The sequence below is a fragment of the Chenopodium quinoa genome, unplaced genomic scaffold (assembly GCF_001683475.1).
Source record: "Chenopodium quinoa cultivar QQ74 unplaced genomic scaffold, ASM168347v1, whole genome shotgun sequence".
Classification (NCBI taxonomy): domain Eukaryota; kingdom Viridiplantae; phylum Streptophyta; class Magnoliopsida; order Caryophyllales; family Amaranthaceae; genus Chenopodium; species Chenopodium quinoa.
Genome location: NW_018742523.1, coordinates 1388087 through 1401091, shown reverse-complemented (window position 1 = coordinate 1401091; position 13005 = coordinate 1388087). Strand labels below are relative to the sequence as shown.

The following is a 13005-nucleotide window of genomic DNA, read 5'->3' as shown; positions in this document are numbered from 1 at the left end:
TTTTCTTAAGTGCTCTCTCTCAAATGATCTTTCTTAAGTGGTCTCTCTTTCTCTCTCTCTCTCTCTCTCTCTCTCTCTAACAAGTGATTTTTCATAAAAATTTGGCCTAAGAAAACGTAATTAGCTTAAATGGTCTATCATTTTAGTAAGCCTTTTTACAAGCTAATTGCTCAAATTTCTTAAGTGTTCTCTCTCTTTGTAGCATTTCAGTAAATCTTTTCCAAAGCTGATTGTGTTTTTCTTAAAGCTAGTTGTCTTGATTTTCTTAAGTGAACTTTAGTGGTCTCTCTCTCTCTCTCTCTCTCTCTCTCTCTCTCTCTCTCTCTCTAGTAAGCCTTTTCCTAAGCCAAATGTGTTTTCATAAGCTAATTGCCTTGATTTTCTTAAGTGATCTTTCTTTTTTTCAGTGATCTTTCTTCTTAAGCGGTTTTTCTTCCAAAAAGTGAACTCTTGTATTGCTTTAGGAAAGAACTCTTATGACTTTAAAAAGTAGAGTACGTTGAAATCTAATTTGGTTGGTTTAAATATGTATCTCTAAGAGTGTTAATGAATGTGTACATTTTTCTCCATTTCCCTCCTTCTTCTATTAGAATGATTCTCACCTCTTCCTTCTTCTATTGCCCTAAAACCTCTCTCTTTGACTTTCTTTTTTTTCTCTCTTTTTTTAATGGCTTTGAAAATTATAGGCTGCACTTGCTCCCTTATCACTCTTTCCTTCTTTTATTAGCCTATACTCTTTCTCTCACACTTTTTTTTCCTAATCTCACTTGTCCTTGGTCCATCCTCTAAAAGACTTTGAAAATTATAGGTTGCATTTGATCCTTCTCCACTTAGCCTCTCTCTCTCTCTCTCTCTCTCTCTCTCTCTCTCTCTCTCCTACTTTCTTTAGATCTCCCTTTCATTCTTTTTCCCCCGACCCATTTCTCTCTTTATCACTCTATCTCTTTCTATCTCTGTATCGGCAACGCTTATTCTTTATTGCTCAATATCTTTTCTTCCTACCCTTATATATATATATATATATATATATATATATATATATATATATATCCTAGTTCTCTTTCTCTCTGTATCTCATTCACGTGTTCTCCCAGCCCCTCTTACTCTCTCTCTCTTTCTTCTCCCGGCTCCTCTCCTCCAGTCCCTTTTTCTCTCACTCTCTTTCTACCGGCTTCTCATTCTTTCTCTCTCTACAACTATATTTGCATGTGACATTGTTTCATTAAATAAACTATACTATAATAATGTATTTTTTGTAAAAATGTTAAATATCATCTGCTTAAAAAATCCTATTGAAATTGTTTTAAATTTTTTTTTTATTGCTCTTTCTTTCAATATTGTATTGTGCTAATATTATAAACTCAATTCTAATTTGCTCCCACTTCCACCTTCTCTTTTTCTCACACTTCCTAAAGTTATACTCCTTCCATTTCGTAATAATCGCAACACTTTCTATTTACGTCCGTTTCAGAATAATTGCAACACTTCCTTATTTGGTAAAAACCCACTACTATTTTATTAATTCTCTCCTATCAACCCCACATACACACTTTTTTATTATTTATCTCTCCTACTAACAACTTAAATTTATCCCCTCCAATGACTTAATATTATAAAATTCTCATTTTGGTCCCCACCCTATAATTTTCCTAAAATTTTGTGCAACCCCTAGTGTTGCATCTATTACAAAACGGAGGGATTATTCATTCTTTCTTTCCTCCTCATTGTCTTATATCCTCCTTATATTTAATACAAAAATATAAACCATCATTAGTTCACCTTAGTAACACTAATTTTTTTTAAAGAAAAAAAAAAACATTTGTATTCCACCTTAAGCAAACTCTCTAAAACTACAAAAAAAAATAAAAAAATAAAAAAAAATGCCAATGTATTCATGAAAAAATAAAAAAGACTATGTTTTATACATATCTATGTAATAAAACCATTTCTATTTCTATTACAAAAATAACTTGCACATATAACTACAAAATCTCTATTAAATACACCTTAATACATAGATCCAATATTAAACTATTCTTTATGCTTACATCATACGTCTCCTCCAAATCATAAATAAATTGATTATCAATCGTAATCCAACCCTTCACAAAGTTGAGTGTAGGAATTGCACTCGTACATTGTATAACAATCTTTACCGGTCCTTCCCCTTTTTTTATTTTTTTTCTACTTCCTATTTCCTTCTGGTAAGCTGATCCCTTGTTTTTCCAGTTCTTTGTAGAGTCTTAATTAGCAACCAATCCTCTTATGATGGGCTAAATGAAGAATCATCATTGTTCCTCATCCAATTCAATATCAAAACTTTCCATGCCAGCTAGGTATCTCAAGAAATTGCATAGCACAATAGATACTTCATAACAAAAGGAAAATGGTACTTACTCCAAGTAGAAAATCTACAATATCAATAATTCATGTATAAGGAACAAGATTTAACTTTCATATTCACATTACAATTTCCAAAAGGGATTAAATATATGCAGTGATTTAAATTCAAAGTTCACTTCAATTCCAATTAAAACTCGAGCTCGAGCCTTGTTGTAGTTTGAAATGAAACTTGACTCAAACCATAAATTCATTCTCCGTAACACAATTCAAACTTGAGCTAAAATTGAAAATATAAACGTATAATTTATTTTTTCAAGCTATAATAGTCATATTTATAATCATTGATTATATATATATATATATATATATATATATATATATATATATATATATATATATATATATATATATATATATTCCAAACCAAGATCACTTCCTATGTTTATGTGTACCCTGGAAAGCACAATGTAACAGAAATCTAACCCGTTCTATTCCTCTCAAATATTCAATATTTCTAAATTTTATACAAGATCCACACAAGATCACTTCCCATGTTAATTTGTGCCCTGAAAAGCACAGAAACAGAAATCTAACCTGTTCTATCATCTCAAATATTCAGTCTTTTCTACCATCTAATATTTCTTCCATCCTCCTCGACTAGAAAATCAACAATTCCTCGACAAAAAAACTTAGTAACCCACTAACCCGTCAATTTAACATTCTATAATTAAAACAACCACCACCTGAAACAACCTAACATTAGATCCTAACCCTAATCAATTCCAAATCCATAAAATTTCAACTACCCACAACATTCAACACCAAACAATTCATCAAATTTCAATTTTTAAATAACAATAGAGCTTAAAAACCTATCAATATAACCTAATATCTAAAACTAACAACAGAACCAGTGCAAAATCATCAAAATTCACAAGTTAAAAGAGATTGTATACCATTTCACCAACTTAAGTCCACCAATTCAAATATACTCGCACATTACCAATTTACATGTTTATTTTGATGAGGGTTTTGAACATTCATATAACATTTTACTTGAATATTATAAAAAGTTTCAAACTTTCTACAACATCATACTACTAAATTTTTTACATTTTAATTGAGCACTATAACCATGGTAACAAAAGATCAGATATAAGCAAAGTTTAAAACTTTCTACAAGATCATACTGTTGGCTTACTTTCCTGCCAGTAAGAGGTGAGCCCTAGCACCTCCACCTAGTATAATTGCATCTACATCTTTGGGGTCTGCTCTTGGACTTCCAAAAAAATCTGGCTCAATTTGTGTACCATAAAATATAACCCATTTTTACAATTATAAATATTGATATCAAACAAAACCATACACATTCAAACAGAAAGACAAACTTCTTAAAAATCAAGAATCAACCCAGAAAACATACCAATTCTTTAACACTTTGATTAAAATATGAGGTAAGAACAGAGAAAGCAATCCCACATTTAATGACCCTTTTACCCCTGTTATCATTTCTTAAATTCCTGGAAAACAGAGCTTGAAGATCTCCGGTCCTTAGATTTTGACTGATTCTTTCTCCGAAAACCACATGAGTATCATCCAATATAGCAGCATAATTAATACACCGTAACTCATACTAACCAACAAAAATATTCAACGTTTCAATTTGAGGTGACATTAATAGGATGGTGTAATAATTGTTAATAATAAGAAATCAGCTCCGAAAATTGATCAAAAAAATACGTAGAGTATAAAAAATTATATACACTATTATATACTCTACATTAGAAACCAACCTTCTAAATCTGAACCCTCTAAATAGGTATGCAATATAGTACGAATTTTGATTGCTAAAATTTGAATTATAGTCCAAAAATAGTACGCATATAATTTCACATTAAACAAATCCATCCATTTCAAATCTTATCTTTACAACATACCTTAAGTCCTTAATAGAGGCAATGTATACAAATCAAGACAAATTACAACATTAGCACCATAATAGGTTACTCGATATAAAAAGCAAAGCTATACAAATAATATTAAGTCCTTGTCCTCGATTGGTAGCACCATTGACTTCAAGTTGTGGCCAAGAACTTGATCTATGAATTAAGTTACCAACAGTCGCAACCATTCTTTACCCCTCTTATGCAATAGCAGAACAACTCACATTGATTAGTCCAACACCAGTGATCAGACAATTACTTTTCAATTCAAAGTAACATAACCAACTAAGCAGTGTGATGGGTTTTCAATGTTTAGTTAATCTGAGTTCTCGAGTCCAAGTTACAGAGCATACCAAGTAAATCATTTGAATAGTGGACATAATTACCTGATTGTAGTGAAAAGTCTTACCCAACAGGAAGTAGCACCACAGCACTAAAGAATAGCACCAATTGATACGACATGTATTTGAATTTTCACACGTGCATGTTCTGAAAGACAAACTTCATAAAAATTAAGAATCAACCCATAAAACATACCAAATCTTTAACACTTTGATTAAAATCTGAGGTAAGAACAGAGAAAGCAATCACACATTTAATGACCCTATTACCCCTATATCAGTTCTTAGATTCCTGGAAAACAGAGCATTCAGATCTCTGGTCCTTAGATGTTGACTGATTCTTTCTCCAAAAACCACATGTGTATCATCCAATATAGCAGCATAATTACAACACTGTAACTCATACTAACCAACATGCGTTAGGATTCCAAATGCCAAGTTGATGGCGATCCCATGATCACATGTGTGAACAAAGCAGGAGACTACAAGAATGTAAAGAGATTTAGAGAGCAGAGGTGTGCTTCAATATATTGCAGAATACCTGAAAATAGCTTCGACACAAATTCTTTCGTGATTTCTGTTCAGAATTGATGGCCAGATTTCCTAGAAAGTATCATATTACTCTCTCCTCCCCCGACCCTCTACCCCCCCCCCCCTTCCTCCCTTCTCACTTCCTTTTCCTCTATGGGCTCTATCTCCTTTTGTTACTCATTTTTACGGATTGTGAATTTTAGAAGGGCTCTTCCTACTTGCTATCCATCAATTTATCTATTAATCTTTCCAAGCCCTTATTTTCTCACTCTCCTTTTTTATCTCACTCATATTTTATGGTTTTTGTAATTTTTAGTAAGTCTCTACCTACTTGCTCCCTCCCTCAGTGTACCACTTTCCTTTCCTCCCCCCTTCACAAAAATTCACTGCTATCTCCCCAGATATCTCTTTCAAGCTCTTCTTTTCACTCAACGCGCCTTTTATGATATGTTCAACAAAGAAAATCATATCATATTCCTTGCTACTCCCTCTCCTCCTCCCTTCTCATTTCCTTTTCCTCTACGGGCTCTCTCTCCTTGTGTTACTCATTTTTTTATGAATCGTGAATTTTAGAAGGCCTCTTTCTTCACTAAAATTCACTGCTATCTCCCCAGATATCTCTTTCAAGCTCTTCTTTTCACTCAACCCGTCTTTTATGATATGTTCAACAAAGAAAATCATATCATATTCCTTGCTACTCCCCCCTCCCCCAGTCCTCCTCCCTTCTCATTTCCTTTTCCTCTACGGGCTCTATCTCCTTGTGTTACTCATTTTTTTATGGAACGTGAATTTTAGAAGGCCACTTTCTACATGATATCCATCAATCTATCTTTTTATCTTGACCCTTGTTTTCTCACTCCCTTTCTCTTTCCCCACTCATATTTTCTGGTTATTGTAATTTTAGTAATCCCTTCCTATTTGCTCCCTCCTTCACTGTACCACTTTCCCTTCCTCCCCTCTTCCCTAAAACTCACTGCTATCTCCCCAGATCTTTCTCTCAAACTCTTTTTTTTCACTCCACTCGTCGTCTTATAGTTTCTGGTTATGGTTTAACAAAGAAAATAATTCAGAGTTCAACATTAAAGCGACAACACCAATTTCAATACTCCAAGATTACAAACAGGGATCAAGAAGTATAACACTAATTTAAAGCTAAAACCAATCTTCAATCAAAATTAGTCATTCATAATTAGCTACCTTGTTTATCTAATGATGAACTAAATCAATCACACAACAAATGCACAACTTTAACATCAATCTTTGCAAGGTATCACATGTAACATTTATCAGAAATCCCCAAACAACAACACCCCAATTTTTAGCCCTCAATTGAGAAATTAACGACAACCTTTGAACTGGATAGTTAAAATTTAGGGCATAAAGCTAAACCCTTTAATAGAAAACCTTTGGGCACTCCTTATCCTTTTATAATTGAGAATTATTCGATGTAGAGGGATCATGAGAAACCCGAAATAAATTTAAGTGAGGATGAAATTTGTCTTTCCTACTTCCATGTTAATATACACGTATCAATATGAACATACATAGGAATGATTAATAAAACAAATGAATGAATTTTCCTCATAAATAAACCGAAATACTCACATAATATATAAGAGGCTACATAGCCCACAACATTATATAATGGAGTATAGAAATTAAGAAAACAGTAACAAATCTTACAAAGTGCCCCAAATAGAACTTATGCTATTATTTGTTGCTCTACAAGACCAGACAAAGTCCTAGTATATCAATTTGAATAGCCTTAAACTTAAACAAAGATGAATAGCCTAAGACAGAGAGTAGATTAAGAAGCCTCCGTAAACTTTCCAATGGAGAAGGTGTAAATGAATATAACCCCTTATTCACATATTCTCAATGCTATAAAATTTCAGTGAGTTAAATCAGAAGTTCCCATCCTTTTGCTATACAATCAGACATAATGAACATAGAAATTAAAGAAATTAAATCCAAAATAAAGAATATCTGCTTTCATTTTGTTCATTAAAAGGGACAAGCACAAATTCTAAATACTATAAAATTTCAGCTAGGAAAAATTAGAAAGAGGAGAAAGAAAAACCTTAAGAATCAAAGCAAAACGTTTAGTCTCCTCCTTGACTTGGCCTAGTTGAGCTTCAGCTTGCTCACAAGTCACAACCCTCCATTTATTCTTCTCAATTTCCTCCTTTTTCGCCCTGAAATTTGACAAAGCAGAGCAAAGATAAGGTCTTGTAATCAGCAATAAAAGCTTATCAAATTCAGTGGTTAACACGGTAAAACCTAGCAAATCATTGGTAAAGCTAAAATATAGGGCATATATTTGTACAATATGATTCACACTTTTCTCCTACTCGTGGAGATTCAGACTCTTTTTTTCAACTTTCTTTGTTCAAAATGAAAACTTGTCAAAAGCCTAAGAAACCATGCATAGAAATAGATAACTTGACATCCTTTATAAAGGAATTCAGCATATAAGAATATTAAAAAAAAATAAAAAAAAAATAAAAAACTAAAGAAAATCTGTAAAATTACCTACAGATATCTTAATAAGTATGTGGATTTATTACACTTTTGACAGAAAAAAACCCACTATATACTAAACTAAAATACCGTTGTTTGTTTTATAGTGTTAAATTGTATGAATAATACAAAGTTCTATACTACATTAGCTTGTGATTAGAAGTAATATTAAGAACTACAAGAATAGCCCATAATGGAAACCAATCTAAAGCTGGACAACCCACTTAAATTAGATGATACTACTCCCACATTCATATTGAACAAAAAATTACGCTAAAATATGTCAGACATGGAGATGACATCAGTATGAGCAAAGAAAAACAACAATCTAACTAATGAAATTCAAACCAACTACTCCCATTAGTTATGAGGGAGTAGAGGAAGGGATGTAATCATGCTTTGCAGCCATTATAGGACCCATTATCAAGATGTACAATTTGTGGTTTATAGGACCAATTATCTAGTGTACAATTTGTGGTTTATATTCTTTATAAGATCCAGTGTACAAGTGTGACACTCGAAATTTAACGCTTGACAGACAAAGATAAAAGACACATAATTTCTCCGCAATTAGATTCAATTGATATATGATCACTGTATTTTCAGATTAAAAGTTTTACCACCCACATCCGTATTATGAAACATTATCTGAGATAATTGCCAAGTATATATGATAATAAATTAACCAATTTTCCCATCTCCAAAGGGAAAGAGGGCTATAGTTCTTCTGGTGTAGGATAAAAGTCTCTGAAAAAGCTTAGCATTAGTTCATGTATAACACTTATTATCCAGGTGTAATGATAAAAAATTTAGCAATGATAGACTTTCACATGATTCCTCTCTTCAGCAATTAGACTAAATCGAAATTGCGATCACACAAGTTTCAGAATAAAATTTTGACAAACAAATTCCACCTACAAGCAACAAACTCGACTAAGCACAATTCAAAAGAGAAATCTTACTTTCTTTCTTCTTTCCAAATGCCTTCTTAGCTGCCTCTCTCTCTTCAGCAGCTTTCTGCTCTTCCTCAGTCTCACCATCAAAGAGATCTATGTCATCGCCATCATCTAATTTGGACAATAGGACAAATAATCCACCCTGTAAAATGGGAGCAGAGCAGATGAAACCTTAATTTCAGGATTTTCTTCAGAAGATGAACTCTTAAAGATAGAACTTAACCCATTTTGAACAGTGAGGCTGCACATTCTGAGGTTGATGTTCTGCAGCACATTCCATAAGAGGGTAAAGAGCCTGAACTCTTTTAAGTTTTTAGCACTCTTTGGGCTTGAACTCGCTAAAGAGCCTCCTCCTCAATCTCCTCCTCTTTTGCTCTGAAATTTAACAAAGCAGACTAACAATAGGAATTATGATCATTCTCATAATCAGCTATAAACCTATCAGAATTAGCTGTCCTTGCCCCGGGATCAAATCTCATGTCTGAATTATTTACTTAATTTTGCTTCAAAATGTCAGCTAACATGAAGCCAAACTCATACTTCCAATCCCCCACCTAATTTTAGGAAGAAAAAAAACACATTCGGAACAAAATATTTATTTTAATGCCCCGTGAGCATTGATTGTGTTCAATCAAAATACAAAGTAGCAAAAATCCTACAAAAATCAGAAAGCTCATAATCCTCAGATATTGTTTGAAGCCCACATGTACACACACTGGAATTAACCAATAAAATTAATGCAGAGAGTAATAAATACTTCTTATTACTACCAAGAAACTTAGACTAATCACATAAAGTACAATTTATGCAGAGGAAGATAATCCTATGCTGCCACATGAACTACACATGATCATAAACGCTAGATATTGCCTGGGAATGCATTATTTTGGAGTAGAAATTATGTAGATTGATGTATTGAACAGACCTAAAGGAGGAGCATTATGGGTAGTCTAATATTATTCTGTTATTACTTATTAGTCATCAGATTAGTATAGATAAGGGCGAGTAGCCATTGGGAAAAGGCATACTGAATATTGCTAAAAAGTAGTGAGCTCCAAACTCTCAAATGCTGGTTAGGGAGAGAACAAGCCTCTCGAAAGCTTAATCATGGATGTTCACTGGTCTACACTAATAAAGCTTTTGTCTATCATTGCTCGGGCCTTTTCAATCTACAACAAATATACATAAAATTGAAATTACCATTATAAATGAGGACATTCCCAGTCGCACTGACTAACGGCTGCATAACTGGCTTTGTTCCCCTCAACTGTAATACTGCACCAACAAAGTACATCTCTGCAACAGACTGATGCATTCCAATTCCACTCTCTCCATCACAAAAAGGTTTACAATCACGCATACATAGCGTGCAAACAAGAGTTTTCCCTTTCAGTTTCCTCATCCCTGGCAACATAAGAATGTACTTCTGCATCCTTCACTTCAAGGATAAACTTTTTGGTCCCCAAACTATCAGGACCCCGTCTCCGTAAACCGGCTTTCAAGTCATCAATTGCACATGTAAACTGCATACAGCAAGTAGTCCTCCCATTAGTACAATATTTTTCCACATAATCAATAAGGGCAGCAATCTACCATACTGCTCATTCATATAGCAGTATAACATTACCATAAACAAATTGTGCCCCGCCCCGCCCCGCCCAATGATCACCTCTACTCAATCAACAAAATACATAATCCACCACACACCATACCAAATTCACAACTAAAACCCCAATTCAGCAAATATGTCAAGAACAACAAAAAATAATAATATTTTGAACTGTAACAACCCCATCAAATTTTCTTCACTAAAATTTAGGTAAAATTTTCTTCATTCTTAATCGGTGTTTCATGAAATACATTTTGTTGAGTTGTCATTGTGGACCTTTGTTTTTACTTGTATTTTTTTATTTACGTAGTATTTGTTTACACATTGATGCACCATCAAATGAGATACCGATTAACTCAACACAATGAAATAATAATATTTAGCCTCATGTTATTCCGCTTCCTAATTCAGCACTTCAGAAATACTCCGTTGGTTTCAAATTAATTGCAACATTTCCATATGACACGGAGATATGTTTTTGTATGAGTGTATGACATGTACATATACATTTAACAGATTCATCATCTAATTAACATAAAAGGATTGAAGACAAATACCTTACCTTTGGTGCCAGCCACATGAATAACCTTCAACTTAGAAATTGGTTCTTCCACCTCCAATATCTACAAAATCTCACCCAAACACAATTTACATTATTACCCTAATAATCCCAAGAAAAAACAGTTAATTTTGAGACAAAAAATAATGTAAATCAGACATAATAACAAAACTATAACCTTAATATAATCATATAATCAACTAATTTAAGATAAAATGATATGAAAATTAGCATAATAACAGAAATATAACCTTAATATAATCAAACAGCAACTCAAAGTGATCACCGCTATTGCTCTTCTCAGCACGAGTTCGAGTAGTAATCAAAGACGACAGCGCACTCATTGCCTCCTCATATGGCGACGGCTTAGGATTCGCCAATTCATCACCACCCTCTACAATTTATTGAAAAAAAACCCAGAAAAAAAAAAATATTAAAACAGGGGATATATCATTGAAGTTGAACAAATTGAATCAAAGACTGCAGTTTAGAGAAACCCAGATGAAATTTAATGTAATTCTTCATTGTAATGCATAGTTATGCAGAAAAATCATTACCCATTATAGAAATAATGTATGATATGAAAATTACATCAAAATCATAAGATGTTACCTGCTGACATGATGAATGAAAGCTTAGGATTTGAGTGAATGAAGGTTGGTGAGGAGAGAGAAAGAGACGAAATTAGATAAAGGAGTTACCTGCTAAATAGTTGAGCAAATCTGAATCTTCAAAGCTATAATCACGTACACATGCCACTTTTTTTTTCAATTTCTACTCTCCTATTCAATTGGAAATGGGAATCAACCAACCAAAAAGATATCTGAACATCGATCTAATGCTTTTTATGTGGAATAAAATATTAAAAAAAAAAAAAAAAAAAAAAAAAAAAATACCCACTCCATGACCCTTCGTCTCTCGTTGCCGACACCAGCCGCTCACCAGAGGCGGAGCAACCAAACAAATTGCCCATCGATTCAACCCACAAAAAAATTGCAACATTTGAATTGAGAATCCGTCGCCGTAAGTGGTGCATAAGGACAAAATCATGAAAGAACTGAGTACTTTGATAGTTAGCGTTAGGGTTTACAGACCTTGAGAATTGAGCATGATCAACAAGAGCTTCAAGATGGCTAAGATTTAAAGAGAATTGCGATATTATAATTGTAATCCATCGCCGTAACTGGTGCAGAACCGTCGAGAGAGAAAATGAAGGAGATGTAAGGGAATATCCATGAAAGCACACTGAGAATGAGGAAAAAACGTGACGAAGAAGAGTTTGTTTGGAGCAACGGTAGGGAAGGAAATGCTCTGTTACTAAGCTACAGTAACAGAAATGAACAGTAGTTGAACTACTCACATGTTGGGATTGGGGGATACAAATCGGGCATCGCACAGTTTCATCTAGTATTAATGAAAATTTTAATATTATGAAACTTATTAATAACTCAATTGCTAAACATCGCCCGCGAATCTCCACATAAAGCCCACAAAATTAGAGTGAATTGTCACTTTTGCCCTCAAAGTAAAAAACACAATTTCTTCTCTCAATTCTCTACTTCCACTTTCTCTCTCTAAAAAACTTTCCGAGCGATGTCGAGGCGGCCCGGCAAGGAAGTGGCGGCACAGGCGGCGGGTGGACAGCGGTTTTCCGGCGAGAAGGTATTTTTTATTAATTTTGTGTTTAAAAATTAAAAAAAAAAAGGTCGGAGGCGGTGGCGGCGCCTAGGCCAGACGCCACCACCACGGCGGCGGCGTCTAGCCCAGACGCCACAACCACGGCGGCGGCGCCTAGGCCAGACGCCGTGACGGTGGCGGTGGCGTCTGGCCCAGGCGCCAGAACCACGGCACCGACGTCTGGCCTAGGCGCCGCCGCCGTGGTAGTGGCGTCTGGGCTAGACGCCGCCGCCACCGTCACGGCGTCTGGCCTAGGCGCCGCCGCCTTTTTATTTTTTTTTTTAATTTTTTTTTGGTTTTAAATTTGAAATTTAATTTTCGAAAATAATTATTTTTTTTTTGATTTTTTTTTAAATTTGTTTTTCTTTTTTTTAATTTTAAATTTTATGTTTCTGATTTTTTTTTTATTTTGTTTTAAATTTTGTTGGTTTTTTTTTAAAAAAATTTTATGTTCCTCTTTTTTTTTTTTTAATTTTTAATTTTATGTTCTTGTTTATTGTTCTTGTTTTTTTTTTTTTTGAATTAG

The 13005-nt window shown here is 33.9% G+C and overlaps 1 protein-coding gene across 6 annotated transcripts; it reads right to left on the bottom strand.

Annotated features, from left to right (window-relative positions):
* Positions 1 to 5277: 5277 nt before the first annotated feature.
* Positions 5278 to 12240, bottom strand: LOC110719963 (folylpolyglutamate synthase-like). Of its 6 annotated transcripts, none has more exons than XR_002511196.1 (6): positions 11504 to 12232; positions 11054 to 11194; positions 10806 to 10866; positions 9835 to 10157; positions 8641 to 9029; positions 5278 to 7353 (listed from the first exon to the last, which is right to left on the bottom strand). XR_002511196.1 is itself a non-coding variant. In XM_021898964.1 (5 exons), the coding sequence occupies exons 3-5, from the start codon at positions 11144 to 11146 to the stop codon at positions 9987 to 9989; spliced, it is 330 nt and encodes a 109-aa protein (XP_021754656.1). In that variant the 5' UTR covers positions 11147 to 11194; positions 11504 to 11584; positions 11699 to 12230; the 3' UTR covers positions 9759 to 9986. The 6 variants fall into 6 exon arrangements, 3 of the variants coding, with proteins under 3 accessions (XP_021754656.1, XP_021754655.1, XP_021754654.1); XR_002511195.1 differs by having other exon boundaries at positions 8641 to 9009; positions 11504 to 12229; XR_002511194.1 differs by having other exon boundaries at positions 8641 to 10157; positions 11504 to 12240.
* Positions 12241 to 13005: the final 765 nt, after the last annotated feature.